This window comes from Lepus europaeus, chromosome 16 (assembly GCF_033115175.1).
Source record: "Lepus europaeus isolate LE1 chromosome 16, mLepTim1.pri, whole genome shotgun sequence".
In the NCBI taxonomy this organism is placed as follows: Eukaryota; Metazoa; Chordata; class Mammalia; order Lagomorpha; family Leporidae; genus Lepus; species Lepus europaeus.
The window spans coordinates 60,369,682-60,396,244 of record NC_084842.1 but is presented as its reverse complement, the minus strand read 5'-3'; the positions used below and the strand labels follow the sequence as shown (position 1 = coordinate 60,396,244).

The window sequence follows — 26,563 nt, the reverse complement described above, 5'->3', positions numbered from 1 at the left end:
GAACCCCAGGGGACTGCAGGTGTTGGTCTGGCTTGAGGTGCACTGCTAAGGTGACTGGGGGACATTCTCCCTGCAACGCATTGTCACCTCTGTAGCACGTGTCCCTCGACTTCCTCACTGGCCAGGGAACCTTCCACAGAAGCCACGCCCATGGGAGTCGCCCCACTGGGATTCTGCTGGGCTGATGGGAGCGCGGCCCTGAGGCATCCAGTCTGAGGCCCTGGGCGCTGATGGCTCACTATGATGCTTTTTAAAGTCACTCCAAAAGCTGGCCCTGCTCTGTGTCTACACTGACATCACATTACATAGTGGTAAAACACTTTTCTGCTTTTCAAACGACTTTTTGCAAATAAATAATCAATAGATCTGTTCCCTTTTATGAAAGTAGCTCAAAAAGTTCATGGAAAACTGAAGTAAAAGCTAGGTTGATTTTGATACAAAAAAAAATTTGAAATCTATACATATAAGGGGTCTTCAAAAAGTTCATGAAAAGTATATATTATGAAAAAACTATGCACATGTTTCAAAAATACTGCACCAAAATAAATTTATCTTTTAGATTTATTTCTTGCAAGAACTTTTAAATTTTAAATTTCTATTTTTATTTATTTATTTATTTTGTATTTTAAAGGCAGGTAGACAAAGATGGAGAAAGCACACACATTTTTAGAAGTATCCTCCCACCTTCCTTTTCCAAAGACGGGATAACCAGGGCAGAACTGAGATTCCTGCCTGGGTTCTGCCTAGGTGCTGCCTGCCTAGGTTCCCACACACACGCACACACACACACACACACGCACCGTGCAGGTGAACTCAGACAAAACACCGTCGGACCTGCCCACACTGCACTTGCTTAGGAATGCAAAATAGATCAGAGATGAAACCAGCTCACGAAATATAAGGATATATTGATAGAGGTGTTGTCATTTAACAACATCCTTTCCACCCTACAGCTCATACTTCAAGATATGCATTCTAATATTATTCCTACCATCCTTTTCTTAAAGCCATTCATAATGTTCACAATGAAGCACAGTGGTCATGAGAGAGGAGAAGGAAGGGAGAGAGAGAGGGAGGGAGGGAGGGAGGATTTTCCAAAGGAGATGCGATGGGTAAAGGACCCTTGTCCCTTAACTAAAAAGGAAATGCAACATTACACCGAAAAGCAGCACGAGCCACGTTGTGAACTGTGATGTGCTGACTCCCCGCAGGGCGCAGCCCGGGAACAGCACTGGAAACACAGCCAAGTGTGCTTCCACTTTCACAGGCAACGCTCCAGCAGAGAAAAAGGCACAAAGCCAGGGACGGAGAAATATAAAAGTGGTCCCGAAAGAAAAATGAGAGAGAATTTACCCAGCAGAACTTTAAACTGGGCCATTATCTAGAAAATGAGCATTCTATTTTTATGTGCCTCTTTCTGTTCTCTCTTAGAACTAGACACTTTTGCAGCAAGGGAAGTAACAAAGGTGGTGGTGGGGGTTCTGGACCTAGAAGGCAATGCTGCCTCACTTCACTGTTTCCATTCCAGCCCTAGAGGGCGCCCCACTTAGAGCGTTCCCCAATCGATTTGACCAACTTAAGGAGTGGGCATGTGAAACACAGGCTGGCCTAGCACGGAAGGGACTGGAGCCAGAGCCCTGGGTTCAAATCCAGCCCCACCCTACCCCCATCAGCAGCAGCTGACGCAGCCATCTGCAGCTCTCTCTCCCAGGGCCGTGGGGGTCTTAATGTGGTGCCCAGCAGTCGGACTACCCCCCAAGACTGAATGTTAGGACCATTCCATCATCCAGCACCCTAGCCTTCTGCCACAGCTGCTCCGCGCACAGCGTCTGGACAGAAGGGGGAAAGGCAAGCAGCTGTGGGAAACCCGCACTGCGAATACCAGAAACTAAGCAGACTGAAGGAAAGTTAATCTTTCCAAAGCTCTTGCCGTTCTCCCCTTACAAGCACACACTTCTCAAACTCAGCACTGGGCTGGCAGAGTGTCCAGGTGAGCGCAGGCCTTATCAGAAAGGCAATCTAGAAAGGCAAAGGACACCACACCCTCCCAGGCTCCAAGGTTTCAGCTGTGCCCTCACCCTTGAAAGGTGCAGACTACGTGACGGTGTTTCCCACGTTGTCCAGTTCCTTTCTCTCCAGTCTACAGCTGTGAAGATATCCCTATGGACAGACACTTTCCTCCAAATGGGATTTCTTCGCCACAGCACACCAGTCGAAACGTTAAAAGGTGCCTCAATGGGGCTGGCGATGTGGCGTAGCGGGTAAGGCCGCCGCCTGCAGTGCCAGCATCCCATATGGGTGCTGGTTCAAGTCCTGGCTGCTCCACTTCCAATCCACTCTCTGCTGTGGCCTGGGAAAGCAGCAGAGGATGGCCCAAGTCCTTGGGCCCCTGCACCCATGTGGGAGACCTGAAGGCCTAGCAAGTGCCTGGCACGGAGGAGGGGCTTGGCACACTGGGTTTAAAGACGTGGCAGTGCCTGCGCTGCGCTGCACGAGCAGGTGCAGCTCCTCTGAGATAACAGCAGCCCTAGGAGGACCTGAATGCCTTCCCAGCTGGCCGCGATCCGGATCCGGGCGGGGCTCGGACAGCCCAATGCCATCAGATGATCCCTCAGACCACAGGGAGCTCCGGCAGGGCGGAAAATGATCCCTACGCTGAGCTCCGGGGTCACCGCGGCGGGGTGTGTGTGTGTGTGTGCGTGTGTGTGTCTCTTTGCAAGGCCAAGAAAGCACTCTGTCCCCACACCAGTGCTGGCTTCGCGGTGTGCATCCTTCCCTGCATGCCCACTTGCTCCCCAGCCCTGCGATGGGAATGTCAGTCCCTCTGAGCCGGGCTCTCCAACTGTAACACGGGGACGTTAGTACCCAAAACTTCTACAGGTGCTTTAGGTTTCTGCCCTCACTCAGCGTTTCTCTTCACCTGCCTGCTCCTCGCACAGCAGGTCCTGAGCAGAGGCCGACCTCGCTCCACGCCCACGCTGAAGAGACTCAATGAGCTCAGTCTTCCACATGGGAGCAGGACGGCACTGGACCAAGCAGGGCTGTTTATCCCTGAGAAGTGAGTTCTGTGGCTGGAAATCCAAGCCAGGGACCCTGACTCGGGCCTGCTCCGGGTGCAGTGGCTTGCTTTGTTGTTGTTGTTTATTTGTTTTCTATTTGAGAGGCAGGGAGACTGACAGAGTTCCTACCCACTGGTTTACTTCCCAAATGCCTACAGTAGGCCTGGATTGGAGCCTGGAACTGGGAACATAGTCCAGGTCTCTCATAAGAGTGGCAGGGACCCAGTTATAGGAGCCACCACTGCTTTGTCCCAGGGTCACATAAGCAACCAGCTGGAATCAGGAGCCAGAGCCAGGAACCAAATGCAGGTACTCCAATGGGAGATGCGGGTGTCATAACCACTAGGCTAAATGCCCGCTCCCTGCAGTTTTTTAGATAAATTTATATTCCAGTGCCCCTACAAGACCAGTGAATCAAATTAAAAGGCTTCCATCAAATCTGAACTCCTATGGCTTTTTAAAAAATATGAATTTTTACCTGAAAATAAAACCCCAAGGACAAAAAATTAACAAACTGGTAGAACCTGGGGTTTCCCACCGACATATCCTTCCCGGGAGAGCTCGTAAAGAAAAGAAATTTGGAGGCCTGCCAATGAAGCAGCACAACTCAGGGGAGGGCCCCGCGGTCACAGAGCTCGGAGGAGGGGCAGAGCCTGCTCGGAGGAGGGCGTGACGGCAGCAGAAGAGGGAAGCCGGCCTGTGCTTGTCCACGGACGCTCCGTCTTGGCAAAGATGGCACGTTTGTCCCACAGCACAGCACCAGCCCAGCAGTCACGGCTACATGCAGAAACATCTCAGCCCTCACAATTCTATTCCCCCATCCATAAGTCAGCAGGATGTTTCAATCTCCTTGGTACTCATTTTTAAATTCTATCTACTGTTAAAAAGGACATGGTTATTCCTAAGATGTCCTTAACACAAACTAGAAACTGGCCCAAATTCCCAAGGGACTTGTCCAGTACTGCTTCTGAGATGTCCTCACAGTCCCAAGCAGCAGTGTTCTTCAGAAATAAAAAGGGATTCATGGGGTCAGAGCTGGAGCCTGGGGGCAGGTGTTTTGGTACTGTGGGTAAGTCACTGCTTGGGGTGGCCACATCCCGTAGAAAGCGCCTGTCTTCAAATCTCACCACTGCTTCCTAGCCAGCTTCCTGCTAATGCACACCCTGGGAGGTAGTGGATGCTGGGGCCCTGCGACCCACATAGGAAACAGGGATGGAGCTCCTGGCTCCTGGCTTTGACGTGGCCCAGCCCTGGCTGTTGCAGGTATTTAGGGAGTGAAAGAGCAGATGGAAGATTTCTCTCTCTTTTTCTGTCTTCCAAATAAATACAAAATGTAAAAAAATTAAATGTGGATGCTTATGGCCTACTAAATAACTAGGACCACCGAGAATGACAGGAAAATTATTGACAATAGTGAGTATTCAGTAGATACATCTATCTGATTCAAGGACTGATTTAAGAACTAATTCAAAACCACATATAGGGGCCTGCAGGTGGCGGCTTTACCCACTACACCACAGCACCGGCCCCTCCATGTGGGGAGCAGCTGGGGAGATGTGAGTCCAAGGACCCCAAATTTCAGTTAGACAGAACTATGGTCAAGAAATCCACTGCATAACGTGGTGACCACAGTCCCTGACAATGTACTGGATTCTGGAAAACTGCTGAGGGAGCAGACTGTAAGTGCTCTCACCACTTGAAAAAGGGAAGTGTGCGGAGAAAGGCAGGTGCCGGCTAGCAGAAGTCAGGCACTCCACACGTCTACACAGCAGACGCCGGCTAGCACAAGTCAGGCACTCCACACGTCTACACGGCTCACACATGCGGTGCACAACAAATACATACACTTCTGATTTCTCTCCTTAAAATCCAATAAAAATAAATGTCTAAAAGTACTGTTAAAAATTGCTAACCCATGTTTTCGATCAGATTTATCAAGCCACGGAAGCGGAGCACACACTTCGGGACTCGGGCTACGGAATGCTCGTGGCAGTGTCGTCTTTAAAAAGCACCAGGGCCGCTGACAATGGACACAAGGCAGTGGCATTTGGAGACTGAAAGCAATTCGATTTATTTAACTTTGAAGAACAAAAGCTTATTCTTCTAAGAAGAAATCAAAACACATTTTCTGTGGAAAAAAAGAAACCATTTTCACTGCATTGCCAAAATAAATCAGGCAGAGTACAAGCGAGATCTGGCTACAAAAAGGCCCCTGGCCCCAGAAGCAGGGTGAGAAGACCTGGGGTGTGGAGTGAAATGACAAACCACAGACCCTGTTTGAACATGGAAGGAAAGAGAAGGAGAGAGAAACCCTGCCCCGGAGCTTCGTAACTTGCTACTCAGGACCCAGGGTCTCTGCAAGGGCTTGGATCCAGGACCCCTGAGGAGACCCCGCTCTGGGTGCTCAAGTCCCCTAGAGAATGGCCCTGTGTTTGCATATAATCCATGCATACCCTCTGACACAGCGGCTAAACCATATCTAGGTTACGGAGGATACCTAACACAATGCAAACACCAGGCAAACAGTCATTACGCGGCACTGTTCAGGGATTAACAACATGGAGATGAAAGTCACTACAAGCCTGGTACAGGTGCAATATTTTTAAAAAATATTTTCAACCCAAAATTGGTGGCATGGAACCACATCCAATTTTCATTTAAAAAAAAAAAAAAAAAACAAAGAAAGCACAGAGAAACCTAGCCTGGATGTGCATTTGCATTTGAATATTTGAATCTAGTCTACAGTAAAGCAAAGCATTCCTGTAAAATAGCTAAAATAGTAAAATCCAAATGTGAACAGAAACATCTTTCAGTAAAAAAAAAATGCAACCCTGAAGATTGCATCTGCATATTAAAAGGACACGTCCCCTACTTTGTTAGCTACATTCTAAGGAAATTTTTCTGATTCAGTCCAGATTCACAGATTTTCAAGATTTCTCTAGGTGAAAAAATCAGGTCACATTGAATATCTCAAAAATATTCTCTTGGATGAGAAGAAAAAAATTAATCAACACATGAACTTTTGTGAGCATCAATGAATATTCCCTTCCCTCCTTTTTCAGTGTCCACATGGCATTGGGCAATCGGAAGTGGTCACCCAGCAGGTCTGAACCTGCGCAGGCTCTCATCGGGGGACCGGGCTCTGTTGGCCCCAGCTGAATGAAGTCTGTGCCCCATGAAGCCAGAATCCTGGGTTTGACTCGAAACTCCACCTCATTCTTCCTGATAATGCCACACAAACTCTGTGCTTAACACAGAGTCATCCGCACAACAGGTAGTAACAGCACCGACCTTCTGCTGTCAGAAGCATTGAGTGAACATTAATACATGGCATATGCTTTTCAAAGCATGCTAGGTACAGAGCATTGAACAGCCGTGGGTACTGTATATGTAGTATACTGGGTACTATATATGTAGTATACTCCGTGGATCATGGGCACTCATGATAGGAATCTCTCTGCTTCTGAGCTTGTTAGAAATTTTCCATAATAAAAATATTTAATATTTAATGTCAGCAAGGTAGAAGTGCAGAGAACACATTCCCTTTGTTTGCTGGTTGCTGATCTGGGTAGCACAATGCAATGTGCCCACCCTCTGAGAGCTAACCACATCCCAGACACTCTCGTGGCACTTAAGCCTTAAATCTGCCAACTTAATATCCTCCTTCTATGTTCAAGGAAACCAATTAAATACAATTTCTAAGCAGCAAAGCTCACATCTAAACCCCTGTCTTTTGATGATCAAATCCAGCCCTCCTTTATATAATCCTGCTGGGTGACCGTGTGCTGTGCAGGGAACATCAAATTATAAACCCGTCAAATGGGGTCAGGACTTCAGCCGAGTGGACAGAATCCTATAGTCAGATGCAGCCAGAATCGGGGCCAAGAAAACAGCTGAGCAATCCCAGCGCTGTGGCCCCTCCCAGACCCTGGGAAGGCCCTGCCTGGGAAGGGGCAATCCTTATGCAGAAAGTCCACCCAGCTGGTGATGCACACAGTTTGTCATCGCGACTGTCATGCAGCCATGGGCTCTCCTTGCCTTTGACTTTAACAGGCAGGTGCTTCTCCTCCCAGGCAGGCAAGTCCTCCTGACTTGAATCAAATGCTCCTCTAAGCTGCAAAGGTCCCTCAGCATTGCAGTCCTGAGGTCTAAGCTACTATCTCCTCCCCTTAACAAGACTTCCCACAGGGATGGAAATGTGCTGGATCTGCTCTGTGCAACACAGCAGACCCTCTGGACTGCGTTTTCAATCAGGGGCTATTTATTACAAGTTCTAGGAAACTCTGCTGTGGAGGAAGTTCTAGATCATTAGTGGAAACATTCCCCACTCATGGGTCTGGGGCTGCCCCCTCAGTGGGTGTGCGACTGAGCTTGTGCTCAGAGACCTGGATTCACATCTCAGCTTCTCCTCGCAGCTCTGTGGTGTCGGCTGTGTAACTTCACTCCTTCCACTCATCAGTTTTCTATCTGCATAACCGGGAGGATCGCAGCAACCCACTGGGAGATGCTGGCAATGGCGACATGTGCGATACACCCGGGCACAATGCCTAGAGCACTACAAGAGGGAATTAGCATCCGTCCCACTTACCATCTTCATCATCCTCTTCCCTTTCCTAAACTCCTCTTGGCTGCCTTCCACAAGGTCACCAGCAAATGGCCAAGAAGCCAACGGCGGACTTCTCAGCACTGTTTCTCCTCTTTAGAACGGGCCTATGTTGGCTCCCTAAACTTCAGGGGAAAAGGCCAGATCTCCCCAATGACCAGATTGCAAGACCAAAGTGAGTGGACCCCCGTGTCCTAGAGGACAGGAGCACAGCGCTTCCGGGTTACCTGCAGGTGCCTTCTACCCTCTGGGTGTGGCAGAGCACCGAAGTCACGGCCCCCTCCCAAATCCACGCCTCTCCTCCACTCAGCCACACCCACACCCCACCCAAAGTGAATTACTCACAATCGCCAGCAGCCTGGGCTGAGCATTTCCTAGGTGGCATGCCCCGGGCTTCCCGGATTCCTTCACAGAGACCTCACGGCCACCCCTTGAGGCAGGAAGCATCATTCCCACGTGCCCGTGAGGAAGAACAACCTGAAGTTTCTTGCCCAGGTCCCAGCAGTGGAGAGCGGGCAGCTGGGATTTGCACCTGGCAGCCTGACCCCAAGGCTCAGGTTCAATGTCGCTAATTCTCTGTACCCTGGAGGACCCTGCCTGACCACTGCCTCACCTCCTCCCCGCGCTTTGTAAGTATAAACTCCTCCGCCTTCATACGCAGGCTCTGATGGTGCCCTTTAGAGCTTGATCATGACTAAGGCTTCAGGCTTGCCCTTTTACATATAATAAGAAACATGAAAAGGATCACCGTTGTGCAAGTCACAACATAAAGGAGAAAGTCAGATGAAGCCTAAGCCAAGGGGCTTTTTTTTCCCCCGAGAGCAGGAGCATCCAAAATTAAAACTGCCCAACCAGCAGCGCTCACTTTTGCTTTTCAGCTGTTCCCCAAAGACGGGGTACAAGGAGTAATAGTCCTACTGAGGTTACTTCCTTTGATGTGCACATCAGAGCAAACTGATTTCCAGCTCCACCCAAGGAGCATCCGTGTGCTTGCTCTAGCCTTTTTGGCTCTCCGTTTACTTAGGAAAGACTACAAGAGTACGTGTCATTTGTCCTGCAAGGTTTTTTAAAGGAAATTTAACATTTAGAAACCTGTGGGGATTTCACATTCTAGAAGTCTGGATTTTGTTTTCTGAGTAAGAAGATGTAGCAAACACTAGGCACTGTCTGCCCACACAATGGGTGATGATGGGTGATGTGGTTTCTGGTTTGCCACACTCCCCCACCACTTCACATTGCCTCCCAGGGAATCCTCTCTTCTCACTGTCATGCAGGCCAAGCCCCTGGAGACACAGACTTTGTGGCTTCTTCCCAAGACCAGGTTCAGTCCCCCTCAGTCTCTCCCAGAAGATCCCCTGGCTTCCCTGGCAAATGCCCACCCCTCCGCCAGCGTCGCCGACGCCGCAGCTCACCTGCTACTCCGTGTCACTGCGTTCTCTCTTCACAGGCGTCGCAGGCACCTCTCCATTGACGCCCTCGGCCCCACTCACTGACATCAAACTTCTCCGCTCCTTCTGGTTGGACTTGTGCTCCACTTTTGTGACTCTGAACCTGAGGGCAGGAAGAGGAGCTGTGATGGGATCCGTGTCTCCAGTCAACAGGATTTACGAATGGATAAAAAAATTGTCAGTCTAGAGGGCCCCAAACAAACTCAGTCAAAACTTGGCACAGCAAAGAGAAACCACACACTCACCAGGATGGGGTCCCTACCCGGTGGCCTTCTGCACCTGCCACGTTCCCAGCTGAGTTCCCTCAACCACATCACAGACTGTGCTGGATTTTTATGGAGCATGCAAAACGCACTGAAGAACACAGGTACCCAAATAGGAAGCAGCCCAGAGAGCTGGTTTCCAACAGTGGCAGGGGTGTTAACATCAGTTTTTCTACTCACAGAGGGCTGGATAAAAGATCGACTGTTTCACAAATTAGGCTGATGTACATAAAACGTTCAGGAGAGAACTACCTTATGAAAACACACCCCGTCAGATAGTCCTGTCCCAGCACACACACATACAAGAGCCAGGAAGCCATCCCAGGTCTCCAACATGGGTGGCCGGAACCCGGCTACTTCAGCCATCACCTGCTGCCTCCCAGGGTGTGCATTAGCCGGAACCTGGAGCTGGAAGCAGGGCTGGGAGTCCAAAGGAGGCACTCCAGCATGGGACACGGGCATCGTGACAGGTGTCCCAACCACAGGGCCACATGCCCACCCCGTGGCTGTTGTTTAAGACAAATATGGGTTAACTTTCTTATGGTATTACAAAAATTTTAAAGAAGTGGGTGATGCCGGCGCTGTGGCTTAACAGGCTAATCCTCCGCCTTGCGGCGCTGGCACACTGGGTTCTAGTCCCGGTTGGGGCGCCGGATTCTATCCCAGTTGCCCCTCTTCCTGCCAGCTCTCTGCTATGGCCCGGGAAGGCAGTGGAGGATGGCCCAGGTGCTTGGGCCCTGCACCCGCATGGGAGACCAGGAGAAGCACCTGGCTCCTGGCTTCGGATCAGCATGATGCGCCGGCCACAGCAGCCATTGGAGGGTGAACCAACGGCAAAGGAAGACCTTTCTCTCTGTCTCTCTCTCTCACTAACCACTCTGCCTGTCAAAATAAATAAATAAATAAATAAAATAAAAAATTTTTTTAAAAATTAAAAAAAAAAGAAGTTGGTGATGAGATTTTCATTAGAATGAAGGGAGAAGTTAAATTTACTCAATTTCACTGTACATCACCATCAAATGCTTAGTCTTTCATAACAGTTTCTTTCTATTTCTGGTCTTAATTTCCCTTCAAAGCATCTCAAGTAAATTCTCCTCCTTTGTCCAAAATGAGATCACCAACCGCGAGGAGGAGGAAGACTGAGGGAGTGGAAGGAAGTGCAGGGAAAAGCTGTGGACACAATGCTATTCCACTGAACTGGGAGAGCTCTCTTAAGCAGTGCGTGCTGAAAAACAGCCTGGAATAGTTCAACGCCCAGAGTATCCAACACCCAAGAAAGAGGGTTGGACTGGGGTCATCCTACAAAGCCACGTGGGATCTGACTTGAAAATGTCAGCAGATTTTTGTTTTAAAGCAAACAAAACAGGCTTTGTGCAAGCCAGCTACAGGTTCTCATTACATTTGCATTCATAAATTCCCATGACTCTGCCTCTTAATAAAGCAGCGTGGTCAGGAGTTGTACTGTGTCGCTGTCGGAGGCGAACAGCCCTCCAGTCTTCTCCTTGCTTTTGCAACACATGATGAAAGCCAGCTGGGTTAACATCACAGTAATAATGGCCAAGGCTCCTTGAGTGCACCAGTGCCCAAAGGTGGTCCGAGACCTCTATGGGAGTCACTTCCTCTCACAGCAAGCCCGGGAGGTGCACAAGCCTAACATCCCCACTTTACAGAGTAGGAAACCGAGGCACAGAGCAAAGGAACAGTTTTACGCAGTGCTGCCAAGCTTTGGGTGATGCAGATGCACCGAGTTTGGGCTTCCCTTCTCTGAGGTTTCTCAGGAGAAAAGGAAAGACCTCGTCTCCAGTACTGTCCCTTTGTTCAGTGCTGACCCAGTCTGAGGACAACCAGTGTGCTCACCACTGCTCCTTTCTAACAGCCCGTCTGCATGTAGCATCGGCAATGCACTTCCTGCATGGGGCTCGCAACCCAAACCACATTCCCCTGCAAAAGGCTTCCTGTCACCTCGCTCACCAGCGGGGTCCTCATAGCACGCGTGGGTCACAAGTAGATGTTACTTTGCGGACACAGGGGGAGGGATTGAAAAGAAAGCAGTCACCGATTCCTGTGGACCTCATGCGGCAGACTGGAGAGCTGGACGAGACCCGTGTCTTCTCTCACCCCGGGCGCGAGCTGATGACACTCCCCAGGTCCCTGGCTGGTGCTGCCAAGCGGCTGAGTTCCAGCCAGTGAATCTGAGGCGCGTGCTGGGTACCATTCCCAAGCCCAGCCCATGACCACTGCCTGCACCAACCTTCTCCTTCATACAAACCCGGCACAGCCACAGAGGGAAGGGGCCTGGGACTCTGGACGAGCCAACTACGGAGGTTTCGGTCACCAGCTCTGGATTCTCACAGTGAAGTAAATACATTTATTCTGTATTTAGTGGGGAATCGAGGCTTTGTTTGCTCCAGCGAGTATGTGCCTTAGTTAATACACTGCCCACGTGATCTACCAAGAGCTGCCTTTCAGGGTTCATCTGCTGTTGGAAAAACCCCAGACACTGAAAAGAAAGCATTGTGAAACCTGCAAATCTGGCCTGAGCCCGGCTTAGGAGGACACACTCCACAGTGGGCAGGCAGGTGCCAACCGGCACCCTCCGGCCACCATGGCCACCTCAGGGATCTTACCTGCCCACAGAGAGGACAGTGACTTCTCCTTGGCGCCTGGGTCGGCTCTCTTTGGACTTGTTGGTGGGCTTTGTGAAATGCCATCGCTTGTGCCGACACCGTTGACACACGTCCCTCTCGACGGCACCGCCCACTGTGTGCAGATGGTGGCCACAGACGTGCTTGCCGGGGGTGGCCCCTGGTGACAAGGGCCCAGGACTCACAGGCGGGCTCCCGGGAGTGCTGGGGCTCACGGGGCTAAGATAGGCACAGGAAAAAGAAAAGGTGGAACTGGTTACTTAAGGAAATACCAGCTAGCACAGTCTCTCCCCCTGTGAACAGAGAAGCAGGTTTAAATCGGAAATAAAAACCAATATGTATCTTCCAACTGTGCAAATAGATTTTGCAGGCACTACCAGACAGCAGGTATTCAGCTCTTCTGACCACACCACCACAACCCATCTTGAACAGCATGAATGTAATTTATCACTTACTGGATGGAATTAATTGACTGGAAACCAACCACGGCTGCTAACGATGATTCACCGTTTGACTTTAAAGTATTCTGTTTCTTCCTAAAATACCCACCTCCCTTCTCAACCAGTCATTCTCCTTTCTCACACATGGCCGAGTGCAGACCCAGAACTCTAAGCCTTGAACATATGAGGATGCTTCAAAAAGTTTGTGGAAAATAGAATTTAAAAATGAGTTTACTGGGACAGGTGCTGTGGCGTAGCAGGTAGGGCCACCACCTGCAGTGCCGGCCTCCCATATGGGTGCTGGTTCGTGTGCCGACTGCTCCACTTCCGATCTGGCTCTCTGCTGTGGCCTGGGAAAGCAGTGGAAGATGGCCAGGGTACTTGGGCCCCTGCACAGGCATGGGAGACCTGGAAGAAGCTCCTGGCTCCTGGCTTCAGATTAGCACGGCTCCAGCCATTGTAGCTATCTGAGGAGTGGGCCAGAGGATTGGGGACTCTCTCTCTTTCTCTCTCTCTCTCTCTCTCTCTCTCTCCAACTCTGCCTCTCTGTAACTCTGCCTTTCAAATAAATAAATCCTTGGGGAAAAATGAGTTTATTTTGTTGAAAAAAAACTGTGAGATCCATACATTGGATCTTCAAGAAGTTCACAGAAATGAATATTATGAAAAAATACTCATGGATTTCAATGAATATGTGCACCAAAATAAACCTATCTTTTCATTCGATTTTTCCATGAACTTTTGGAAGTACTTTTCAGTGTACCCTGAAGGAAAGAAAAACCTGAATTTCAACCAAATAGCAGATGATTTCAGATAATCAAAATATTTGATCCAATCTGGCTCTATTATCAATGAGTGGTAATAAAAGTAACAATAAAAATTGCTAAGTATGTTAATCCAATTAATCTTTATAAATCCAACACCATAAATAGTATTAATTTCCTCACTTTAAAAATGAGGACATTGAAGCGCAGAGAAGTAAAGTAACTTGTCCAAGATGGTACAGCAAATAAGCAATAGATCTGAGATCCAGACACAGAAAGCGTAATTCCAGAATCCATGCACTCTGCCTCCACGTGAACTACAGTGCCTCTGAAGCAGGGGAGACTACTTTGATAATCTGGAAGAAACATGGCCAGACCACCTGAAACCTACGCAGAAGCAGAAGTGGAAAAAATGAGTTTATTTTGTTGCAAAAAACTGCGAGACCCATAGATACACAGGATCTTCAAGAAGTTCAAAGATACACCAGATGTTGGCTCCTTTCAAACAGCACATGTCGGGAAGCATCAGAGCAGGCCAGGGCCAGGCTGGCCAGGACACAGCCTCGGCCCCACCTGGGTGCACAGCCTGATACCTGCGATTGTGGCCAGAGTCCCCAGGGCACCCGAGTTGGTTCCGAATAGCAGAAAGCAGCGTCTGTGCTGTTGAGAACCGACGGCCTGCAGGCTACACACAGACAGCCCACGGCCAAGCACGTGTTCTCAGACAGCAACACACAGCACCTGCTCTCTGGGGGTGCCCTTCAACCTGCCAGAATAAAACCAGGCAGCATCGCCTTCCTGGGGTAGGAGCACATTCAATTAACTCCTCACGTGAGAAGGCTGAATTTAAGGGTTTAACAGCATCCATTCAACGAACATGTACCAAGTACTGGCTGTGGCGCTATAGGATGCCCAAAGACAGTTAATACAAAGATACCATGACCGAATCTGGGCCAGAATGTGGGAGAAACCACAGTCCTGTGTCTCTCACTAGAAGCTACATCACCAGAGCTTCCTTACCTCACCTACCTGCACTCTCATTTCTCTAGAATGTGCATCTAACACGGCCACAGTGACAAACACACGACACATTTAGGACGAGGTGGGTGTACCACCCACATAGGAAGTGCTTCCAACCTCCTTGCCACATCACTCAGTCCTAATTTACTTCGCCAGCCCTCCTTGCTACTGGCCAGAGCACACTCTCTCAACGCTCCAAACCAAAGCATCCCCAGGTGCGGTGCCTTCCACACTTTCATGCTCTCGTGCCTTTTCTCCAGACTTCCTCCTGCCTCCTGTCCCACCTCTTGCACACTCCTGGTTCAGCTCTTCTGTGCCAGGCCCTCTGGTCGCTGCTTCTCCTACAGAACATTCAGGCTCTTTATTCCCCGCTAGACTGAGTTCCCCCACAGCACGGGTCTGTAAACGCTCAGCTCTTGCACACGGCAGGTATTCAATAAGTGTGTAACCAGTACACAACAGGCATTCAAAACATGCTCCTTATTGAAAGTATATAGAAACACAGTGATCTGTAACTAATTATGAAGGAATACGATATGCAACAATCAAAACCTAAAACAGTAATACAAAAAGAGAACATAACAGGTGTCTCTAACCAGCAAAGTATGTAAAGTTTGACAGGTTTGTCACTTGTTTACTCGTCATTGGCCATGCAGGTTTTTCAATGCCTGAGGTTAGTAAAGGTATCTTTTCCTTTTAACAACCCAACGAAGTAGGGACAGTGGTTATCTCCATGCTCTAGATCGGGGTGGGGAATGTCCGGCCTGCAAAATTATTTGGCCTGACCCTGCCAAGGCAACGCCAGGCAGGACTTGAAATTCACTAAGTCTATAGCAGGCTAATTTTTAAGCTAATAATTCTGTATGGGCTGCAAATGGTGCTATACATATCCACATGGCCCTTGGCAGAATAAAGGTTCTCCACCCCTGCTGTAGAGGACAGACCTTGAGCCCAGGGAGGAATAGGCAGTCACTAAGTAGCAGAGGGAGGACCCAGCCGGCGTGCCCCGGTGCCAAGGCTGTGCGCATGCCCTTAACTTCTTCCATCGCCATTCTCCAACAGTCGTCCTCAACTAGCAAAGGTTCCTACCCCAGGGACAGGGACAATGTGGGGAGACTCGGGTTGTCATGCCTGGAGTCACGTGAGAGCTAGCTAGTGCTCTGGCACGTAGGGAGGGGTGAGCGCCCTAAAACGAGCAGGACAGTGCCCAACAGCAAGGAATTACCTAACAGATCAGCCTTGCAATTGTCATCACATTTGAGCAAAGAACCGCAAAAAAACCATGCCCAGTAAAAGGTAGGAGAGGTGCTTACCTTTCCGGATCACACAGGCTGTTGTCTGCTACCATTGCCTTTAAGACATCAGCATTTGCTAGGGAACAAAAATAAAATTAAATGGAATGAGTAAGATGGGTAATCTCAGAATTATCCCATCAAAAAGCTGTGAGAAAAACACCTAATTCAGTCTCTCCAGTTCAGAGCCCAGGTCTGCAGGCCCTGGATAAGAAAGGACCTTTCCCAGGGTAACCCCAGCACGTGGCACCATCTGCCCCTGGATCACACAGGAATTTGGTATGAGTGACAGGATGTAGTGCTTTGCTTCCTACATACCATTAGGAACAATAACATAGAAGAAACAATTCTGTCCCTTTAAACCAAAGGAACATTTAGATGCTGCTACTCCACTGCAGTTAGCCCCTTTTGACAAACCCAGGGACCTGTGTCTTCTAATAATTTGTGTGTGCACGAATCATTAGCTTTAAACAAACTCTGGAGATCCATTAAGTGTCAAGCCTGTTCCACATTAAACTAGGGATGGGGAGGGCCAACTTTCCAGATGGGCCAGTTTGGCTTAGTTTTACTTCAGAACCATGCAAACATTTAAATCTGGACAGATACCTTAACATTTCAGCCACTCATCACAACCCATAAGTCAGGTAATAGAGGTTGACTTACATTAGACTCTTAATGTTAATGTTTTCAAAAATTTAAATTTGCAGATGGAGGACTCAGCAACTATTTAAAAATGAAAATGAAACCTCAGCTCCTTGGGTTCCTCCTCCACCCCCACCCCCAGCCTTACCCCTCACACATGTTCTTTTTGCCTTTGGACAATGGTCATGCTCTCAAGAACGAAAGGTTGAAGTAAACATCCAAGTTCCTCTTGATCTATTAATCGGCAAAGGCAAATGTCATTGCCGACTCCTAACTTTTTCCATTGATTGTGAAAGCGCAATGACTAACCAAAGCAAATTCTCTAGGGAGGAAGGAATTTTTAAGAATCACACTGACCAAGTAAGCCGACACTGACATTGAACCTTCAGCACCTAAGCGACAGAGGAGGCCGACTCACTCCACTCCGACCCCGCTGCCGTGCGCACTCCCAGGTGGGGCTCGCTCCATGCGCGCTGCTTCTCAGATGGTTTCCATCAGTGTCCTGCCCAAAAGCCTATCTCCACTTTTTCCTACCAGCCCCCCATGAATATTACACATCTATGCACTGTCTACAATTCTATGCTTCAGATGCAAGAAGAATTTCCCAGCCCCAATCCAACGGTCACCCACATGGTGGGCTGTGTTGCCTCTCTGCAACCCGTGAGAGAGGGGCTTGTTAAAATAAATGTTAACACGACATAGTGTCCTTTGCTAAAGGAAACACTGCCTCTGCCCTCCATGACGTCTGTGAAGCTACACAAATGCACCTGCAAACACAAACTCTGACCTAAGACTCCTGTCCTTACAAAAACAGGACAGAAAATGGGCCTGTGGTACCCCCTCCCACCCAACAAAGATGGCACGGTACCACTCTAAAATGTACTTAACTGTAATCTAGGGATGTCAGGCACCTCCTCTTTTGACTAGGAAGGAGCATACAGGAAAACAATTTTCTTCCAGATAACAGGTTTGGATAGACAATCCCATATATGGTTTTGCATTTATTGTACACAAAATACACAATAATTTACCAGTTTACATTTAGTCTGCAATCATTTCTCAAACTTCAACACCACAAACATAAAAAAGAGGAAAGACAACTACCAAAGGTATGAAAACAAAGACAGCATTAACAGCACTTACAGGAATGAATTGGTTTGTTTTTTTTTCAGGAATGAGCTTTTTAGAAAAAAAAATTTTTTTAATAGTTGCCTGAGGAAATGAATCACTGATAAAATAATAATAATCACCTAAAATGAAACATCAAATTATAATGTGGTATAAGGAAGATAAAATATATTAATACCATTCCTAAAGATTTTTTTTTTTTTTGGAAACTTGTATTTCTCATGGGAACCTGGATTCCTGTAACTTGCCCTTCTCTCTTAAAATTAATTAGTGAAAATTCCCTTCTTTGCCCTGATTAAGAGCTCTCGGTAGACTCAACTTTCTAGGCGACCAACATTCACACCCACCCTGAGACGGGCGAGCACTTGGCGTGTACATGCACACACGCACACACGCATCCCTGCACCTGTGCGTGTACACTTACCCTTCCCTCCAGGCTAACCTCCAATCTACACCAGGGAGGAAACGCCAGTCCCTGTCCCTGAGGAATGTTTTTGGTTCCCTATAATAAGAGGATTCTTTCAACATAGCACCATTAGAGCTTAAACATATGCTTTAATTTGGTTGTGAAATTACCATTAAAAAACAATTATCTAATTGAGTCCTACTGAGTATCTATCTCCTGCTTGCCTAATACTTGTAACTCCAGTAAGCCACAAGGGTGCCTTTTCACCACACTGGCCAACATTCTGTCAACTACACTTCCTTTCCAGGGCTGCCCGAGAATGGGAGGAGTCAGGTCCAAAGCTAGGAAAACCCATCAAGAATGGGGGATTTTCTAGCGTGCACCATTTTCCAGAAAAAAAAAAAAATTCCCTGGATTCCCACTTGAGAATACGCATAAAACAATCCAAATTGGGCAAGAAAAACATCCTGTCATCTCTCCTACCACCACTCAGTTTGCTTTACACTCAAGACAAACTTTCCAAGCAAGAACATTGCCAGCACCATAATTTAAGTGCCTGGTTTGTGCCAGTCACTGCCTGGAACCATTAGAGACCTTACCATGTTGGACGCTTCTGATAACCCTAACAGTAGACAGAATCTCTATATCCATTTTATAGTTATAGGCCTAGGGATTATAACTGGCCAATCGCACTGCTAGACAGCAATAGACGAGGCCACAAAATCTAGTCTGACTATGGGATGGGTGTTTATCCCCAACACTCTCCCTCCTACTCCTTAAATGTCCAAGACTCTGCCCAAACAGTTTGAGTAGTGGCTCTCAGCATATTTGTACAACCAACCATAGCCAGTATTAGAACCCACTCAGTAATCCTGATCTGATTACATCAGAGTCAGCCCTGATGGTTTATAAAGGAATTCCTTCTGCTCCAATAAAAAATTGAGCTGTAAGAAGTCACAAAGAGGCCGGCGTCATGGCTCACTAGACTAATCCTCCACCTGTGGCGCCGGCACCCCGGGGTTCTAGTCCTAGTTGGGGCACCAGGTTCTGTCCTGGTTGCCCCTCTTCCAGTCCAGCTCTCTGCTGTGGCCTGGGAAGGCAATGGAGGATGGCCCAAGTGCTTGGGCCCTGCACCCACATGGTAAACCAGGAGGAAGCACCTGGCTCCTGGCTTCGGATCGGCGCGCTGCGCAGGCCGTGGCAGCCATTTGGGGGGTGAACCAATGGAAGGAAGACCTTTCTCTCTGTCTCTCTCTCACTGTCTTAACTCTGCCTGTCTTAAAAAAAAAAAAAAAAAAGTCACAAAGAGATTCTGTCCCCTGGTGTAAAAACTCAGAGGTGTTTGGGAAAGGTGTTTGAGGAATAATGGTGGGACTCTCCACTTTACTACATGAGACAGCTGAAAATGCCAATGACTGACCGATATTCAGTTCAGCTCTGTTCAAAAAGATAAACTAAAAGATAAGCCTGTGATTACCCCAACCTTGGGATTAGGAGGACATCGGGGCACAGGTGTGGTAGAAAATAAAATCAATTCAGTCTTGGTCCCTGGCTCCTGGCACAAAGCTCCTGAAGTCCTTGGAAATGCCCAAGGCACAGGAGTATCTTCTGTTATTGTTTCTTTGGGTCACCAGTGAGTCTACTCTGAAGAGGTGACCGACAGGGGGGGCCCTAGGCAGCCTCGGGGGGGGGGGGCAGTCACCAGAATGGCAGAAGGGGAACAAGATGGGCACTTTCAGCCCCTCCCAGGGACCTCTGGGAAGTGGGAAGCTGGTCCAGGGCTGGAGATCGAGCTCTTTAAAAGCCTCAACACCAACATGTGGTGAGCTTCTGGGCTGCTAAGCACGAAGCTGCTTCAAGGAGGACACTGCTGAGAGGGCAGGAGAAGCCAGGAGCCTGTCAACACTCGCCCCCCACGGCTCTTCCTCCCAGGCGCTCCGGAGTTGGAGCCTCTGTAACAAACCAGTGACCGGCACAGAATGTTTCCTGGAGTCCCGGCAGCCTTCCTAGGCAGTTACCAAACTTGAGGAGTGGCTGAGGGGACCCCCACGTTTGCAGCCAGGCAGTCACAAGCCCTGGAAGCCCAGAGTCAGAACTGGATCTGAGGCAATGGGCAGGGCAGGCTCGTCAGACGGAGCCCTTCACTCTCAGGATTTGATGCCGACTCCAGGCAGGAGGATTACCCCAGCTGCATCTGGAGAGCTGGAGAACAGGTCCCCCGCGCCAGAAGAGTTGTGAGGGTGCAGAGAAACAAGGTGTGTTTGCCTGGCAGACAGCTGGCAAATCCATCCTCCAAGAGACACTTCACTGCAATGGTTTTCCGTCACTACAGACATGACAATGTGATCAAACCACAGACAAGAATGTCACCGAGAGCACAAATAAAACATCACAACACTTGTCAAATGAAAAATACAAAGTAAACGAGGCCAGTGCTGTGGCACAGAGGGTAAAGCTGCTGCCTGCAGCACCAGCATCCCATATGGGTGCTGGTTCAAGTCCCAGCTGCTCTAATTAGGATCCAGCTCCCTGCTAATGTGTCTGGGAAAGCAGCAGAGGATGGCCCAAGTCCTTGGGCCCCTGCACACACTTGAGAGACCCGGATGAAGCTCCTAGCTCCTGTCTTTGGTCTGGCCCAGCTCCGGCCATTGAGGCCATTTGGGAAGTGAACCAGCAGATGGAAGATCTCTCTCTGTCCCCGCCTCGCTCTCTCTCTCTGTAACTCTGCCTTTCAAATAAATAAATCTCTGAAAAAAAATACAAGGCAGAAAACTGTCCATATATCATGATTACAAATATTTTTAAAAAATCTGTGAATCTATGAAGAGAAAACCTAAATAAACATGGAGAAATGGTCATTTTAGACGCCTTCAACTCCAGCATCCCCTATGGCAGCGCCAGTTCGAGTCCCGGCTGCTTTGCTTCTGGTCCAGCTCCCTGCTAATGCATCCGGGAAAGCAGTGGACGATGGCCACCCATGTGGGAGACTTGGATGGAGTTCCAGGTCCTGGCATGGGCCTGACTGAGGCCTGGCTGCTGCTAGTATTTGGGGATGTGAACCAGTGGATCAAAAATCTCCCTCTCTCTACTCTCTCTTCACCCCCCTCTCCATTCCTTTCTTGGCCTTTCAAATAAATAAATATAATTTAAAAAAAAAAAAGACTGCTTCCTGACAGGCAAATGATGGAATAAACAAAGGAGAAGCATCCCATGAGCATCGGCAGTGAGGAAATTTACAAAATGCATTTGCCCAGGGATGCAAAAGACATCATCCCTGTTGGCTTAACGGAAGCAGCCCACTGCTGACACTGTCCTGCCACGCGCCACTCAGGGGACCCTGGACAAGAGTCTTATGCTGTGGGCCACTGTTTCTTTCATCTTTAAAACGGGGTAAATGAGGCCAGCACTATCGTGCAATAGGTTAATAAACCTGCGGCGCTGGCATCTCATATGTGTGCCGGTTCCCAGCTGCTCCTATTCCGATCCAGCTCTCTGCTATGACCTGGGAAAGCAGGAGAAGATGGCCCAAGCACATGGGCCCCTGCACGTGTGTGAGAGATCCAGAAGAAGCTCCTGGTTCCTGGCTTCAGATCAGCCCAGCTCTGGCCGTTGCAGCCATTTGGCGAGTGAACCAGCAGATGGAAGACCTCTCTCTCTGTCTCTCCCTCCCTGTCTGTAACTCTTAGATTCTCAAAAAATAAAAATAATAAAAAAAAAAAAATAAGCACTTAGAGCCTTCTTTCCTTCATCTGTGAAATAGTGTATCAGTATCAATATGACAGGGATGCTTTGAGGATTAAATGAGACTCCACACACACAAATCATCTAGATGAACTGTGAAAACATAAAACATACTGTAAAACCAGCAATGAAATTATGCTGAATAGGAAACCACAGTCTCTCTAAGTGAAAAACAGCTGAGCAGAGTCAAACACACGGCGCCAGGCATGTGAGGGTGGGTGGGCGGGGGAAGTACCTGGGGAAGGGCTGAAGGTAGCAGAACAGGAGCACAGAGGAGTTTCAACCCCTGGACAAATGGCTCGGCCACATCGGGGCACGCTGCATGAGTCAGCAGCTACCAGAGCTAAGCCAGAGCCCAGCGAGGAGGTTTTTGAAGTCGCCATGAGAAGAAAGCACTCAAATATGAGAACGCACAGCTACGGAGCATGGGGACAGGGAATCCCACACGCCTCAGAAATCTCAGGGCTGTGGCTTGGGTGTGTCCCCAAGAATTCACGTGTGGGAAACTTCACCTACCAACTCACACACGTTCATGGTATTTGCAGATGCCTGGGTCATGATTTGGCCATCAATCCATTCACGCACTAATGAGCTTCGGAAAAAGGCTTTGTGACAAAAGCGAGCTCTCTGTCATCAACCGCTACAGAGGCATGATCGGTGGCCACTACACTGCCTGTGCGCACCTGCCCAGCAGTCAGCACAGTGACGTGGGCTGGCGCTTATTTGATGACAGCACGGTGACGACGGTAGATGCGAGCCAGGTCGTGACGCATTATGCTTATGTACTCTAGACCGCCGATGGAACTCTCCTGCGGAGAGGTCCCCCAGGGCAGGGCATTCTGAGCACCACCCAGACCTAGGCCCTGCAGCCCAGGCTGCTGCCAGCCAGGCTTCCTGGATTGGCAGGAGCTCGAGGCCAAGCAGGAGCCGGTGCCTGAGGGGCCGGGGCCCCTGGGTCCCTGGGGGCCCCAAGACTGGGTGGGCCCCCCACCACGTGGCCCTACCACACCAGATGAGGGCTGCCTCCAGGACTTTGTCCTGGGCACCGTGGCAGCTTTGCTGGCCCTCGTGCTCAGCGTGTTCTATCCTCTGGTATCCCAGAGTCGCTGGAGATGAGCTCACCTGTGGGCAGCTGCTGTGAGTTGGCCCACCTACCTGCCTGCCAGCAGAGTCTCACCTTTGTGGTGGGGAACAGCTCTGGGCCCTGGGCCTCAGCATGTGCACCTGGTGGGAGAGGTGGGGCCTGAGGCTCCTGCAGGGGCACAGCTCCAGAGTGGGTGTCTACCCAGCCGTCTGTCCCTTCCTCCTGCTGCTCCGACCCTTGGCCTCGGGTTTGGCCCTACCCAACTTGCTTCTTGTATGTAAAGCGTTAATAAAGTGAGACTATGGCGGGGGGGCAGCAAGCTCTCGTCGGCACACCTGCTCTGGCTCACCCTGTTATATGGTGCGGCAAGAGGGTCCCACACCAGACACCAAGCAGATGCCGGCATCACCTCTTGGACTTTCCAGCCCTCAGAACTGTAAGCCAATCAAATCTCCGCTCCTTAGAAATTGCCTTGGCTGTGGTATTCAGTGATAGCAACAGAAAAGGGACTAAAACTATATCCCACTGGCATAACAACCAGTGCCAAAACAAGGGCCTAATGTGTCTAATCAAGATCAAATAAATCTTTCATTTAAGAAGATGAAGTTTTAAACTATATTTCAAAAAATACATTTATAGAAGTTAAGCTTCTTTTTATTAATCTTTTTATTCATTTGAGAGACAGAGATAGAAAATTCTAAAACACCTACAACGGCTGGGGGCTAAAGCTGTAGCCATAAAGTCAATCCAGGTCTCCCCTAGGGGTGGTGGGCACACAATTACTTGAGCCATCACTGCTGCCTCCCAGGGTCTGCATTAGCAGGAAGCTAGAGTCAGGAACTAGAGCCAAGAACTGAACCCAGGTATTCTGATGTAGGGTGTGGGTGTGTTAGAGGCTAGAAGAAATCCCTGCTCCAACAAAAGTTAAACTTGTTAGAGAACGGGTAACAAAGAATAGGTATATCCACAGATAGAAAGCAGCGTCAGGGTGACCAGCAGATGGTGGAGGGAATGGCGGACAGCAAATGGCTGCTTACACATACAGAATTTCAGTGTGGGATGATGATAATGTTCTAGAGCTAGACTGGGGTGACGGCTGTACAGCAATGTGAATGTAGCTAATGCCACGACGGCATACCTTAAAACAGTTACAGTAGTAAATTCTGTTATGTGCGTTTTAATACAATTTTTGCATTTTAATACAATTTTTCTCAAGTGAAAAAATGGACGAGATATCTGAGCGCTCCGCGTGTGTTAGCCACAGCAGTCTGAGGTGACCATGATTAGCACTCTCCCCTGCCAGGAGGAAGCTGAGGCTTCATGAGGTGTGGGGACTTGCCCCAAATTGCACACAACCAGGAAGCAGCCAGGCCAGGATTTGAGCATAAGCCCACCACTGGCTCCTGCAACTCTTGGACCAACTGATGCTCAGAGAGCCACTAACGCGTGCTGGAACCCAAGGCATTAGGGAGCTTAGAAGAACAGGCAAGAGAGTGCTTGCAAGTCCTGACTCTTCAGAGCAGGTTTTCTTTTTTCTTTTTTTTTTTTTTTTGGTCCTTCTCTGAATTATTTATTGAGAGAACAAACACACAGAGCAGGTTTTCAATAGAATGTGAATACCGAACTCTTCCAGAACGCTAAACTATGCATACCTTCATTTTTCATGATGTAGTGGACAATCTGCCCCACAGTGTCACTGTTTTCATTGATACTGTCATTCAACTCTGAAAGAAAAGAGGAGTGCAGAATGGGTTACAACTGACCACCAGCACGAAGTCCAGCAGAGCCCAGGACCCCACCGTGAACAGCTTCCAAAGTTCAGGCGATCACACTAACATCCTAAGCTCTCTTCCTTCCCCCGAACCTCCTGAGGCACACCACGTCTGAATTTCTTGGCAGAACAAGCATGAAAAGAAAGTCCCAGAGTTGCCCGCCAATCTCTTCTCAAGTTCAGACACCCACACAATTTCCAAGACAACAATTTGCAAATGCATTTGTCCTTACACCTATCTTCCATCTCCCCCTCTCCCTCTCTCTCTCTATCTTTCTCTCTCTCCCTCTCTCTGTCTCTCATCAGTTCTTTAAACCCTTAGGGGAAATAGGATGAAGAAAGCTAATTAAAAGCAAACAATTCTCCTTGGATTTTATTTTAATTGCAGACTTACTCCCTAATTACCTCAACATTGGCCATGATTACTCCCCTACAAACTCAGTTCACTGTGAGGAACTCTGTACCTGCAGTGTATGTGGTCTTTGGGAGGAAAAAAAAAAATCACACCTCCATTCTGGTAATGTTTCATGAAGACAAGGACGAAGATGCAGGGTTGAAACAGCTCACCCTACTTCAGAGAGAATGAGTCACGGTGCCCAGTGTCCTGCCCCTTCCCTGGGATAGTGTCTTCCCATACAGAGGTCAGTTTCCCTCCCACGTGGGTGCGTGTGTCAGCTCAGGCAGCCAGAGCTGACCGCTAAGCCACTCTAGAGGGTACCTTGGAAGGAAGAGAGCAGGAGCCCCCCCCCCCTTTCTGTTGACAAACACTCAGCTTTGGTTTGCTCAAAAGCTCAACCATGACTCACCCTGCAACTGTGTTCTTGCTCAGCCTCAAAGGTCAGTGGGGGTGGGAAACACCAACAGGGCGCAGGCTGGCAAGGAATGAGGAACCTGCCCCCTCCGGGCCCTGTGGGTTGGCCGAAGAGTGAGCTCCTCCAAACGTCACCCTTCTGCACAACCTGCCCGTGGGTGTGCTGAAGGGGATATGCAGAGTCACGACTGCCCTTGGAGGCAGGGGGCAGGGGGCAGGGGGACTGGGCTGTCCCACCAGTGAGCAAGGGACTGTGTCCCTCAGGGTGTTCCAAACCCTACCTGACAACTACTGATGAAGCATAGGTTCTCACCTTACTTTTTACTGCACTGCCCCCATACTCCCTTAATGAACATAAATTCCCCCAGCAGAAGCAACAGCACAAACATGGTGAGACTGACTCAATTTTCCCATCATTCTTATGAGAATGTGATTCTGTAATAAGAGCCAGGATTCATGCGTACTGAGCAGCCGGACGTGCCACACGCCAAACGTTATCTTCACTCTAAATTTCACAATAATCCTACCACGTGAAGATCAGTGTCCTCATTTAAGTGAAACTGAAACATCACTCGAATAACATTAAATTACTTAGAGATGAACTGCAATTAAGTTACACCCAGAAGAGATGCAGAGCACGTGACCTGTCCAAGGTCACAGGGCAAGGACGGGGAGTGCGTGACAGCAAGACGCCAAATGGCAGGCGAGACTGGTGTGACACACCCACTTCCACGGCACCACGCCGCCTGCTAATAAAGTCGATGGCTTTGCCTCAGAGACGGAAAGCGTACAGGGCGAGTCTCTTCTTTAAACAACGCTCCCCCTCCCCGCCACACCAACAGAAGGAATCCAGGTGTTTACCTATCTTTTCCACCTTTTCCTCTTCAATGTCTTGCTCAGCTTCTGTTGTGCAACGGTAGCCTTTCTTCTTAAGCAGGTGGCAGATGAGGACTCCAAAGAGACCCATGATGAAGAACACAGGGACAAGGGCATAGGCGATGTACTCTGGGTGTCCATTCCCGGTGTTGTTGGTGGGTGACGGGGTCGTCTCGGCTCTGGAGTGCAACGTGCGGCTGCCCACGTTGTCTACAGAAAGAAACACACGGGGCTGCACTGCATGTCCGTCGGGGACAAGAAACGCTTGCAACCCCCAGGGGACGTTCATGGTAGCTCAGGGTCTGCTCCCAACACCGCAGGCTGAACAGACGCAGGGGGTCTGAGCCCTGGCTTGGGCTACAGTGAACCGAGTTCATCTCCTGTTCCTGCTGCTGTTGGACTGGGCGCCCATCCCTTTCGGTGATTTAAAGCCCCTTGAAGCCAGCCTCCAGTTCTGCCCCGAAAGAGCACCTCCGCAGAGTGGGCTGCACACACACGGCCTCAGCGAAGTGTGCAGCACAGAGTAAACACACACACGCAGGAGAGCACGCTCCTTGACGGTTCAGAGCA

At 49.2% G+C, this 26,563-nt stretch overlaps 1 protein-coding gene across 1 annotated transcript in view; it reads right to left on the bottom strand.

Moving 5' to 3' along the window:
* RELL1 (RELT like 1) overlaps positions 1-26,563 on the bottom strand; it is a 60,072-nt gene that overhangs the window by 2,354 nt on the left and 31,155 nt on the right. The window contains exons 2-6 of the mRNA XM_062213539.1: positions 25,979-26,203; positions 24,188-24,259; positions 15,556-15,613; positions 12,001-12,237; positions 9,075-9,213 (exon numbers count right to left, since the gene is read on the bottom strand). Coding sequence (XP_062069523.1) covers positions 9,078-9,213; positions 12,001-12,237; positions 15,556-15,613; positions 24,188-24,259; positions 25,979-26,203 — 728 coding nt within the window. The 3' untranslated portion in view covers positions 9,075-9,077. The remainder of the gene's footprint in view (positions 1-9,074; positions 9,214-12,000; positions 12,238-15,555; positions 15,614-24,187; positions 24,260-25,978; positions 26,204-26,563) is intronic.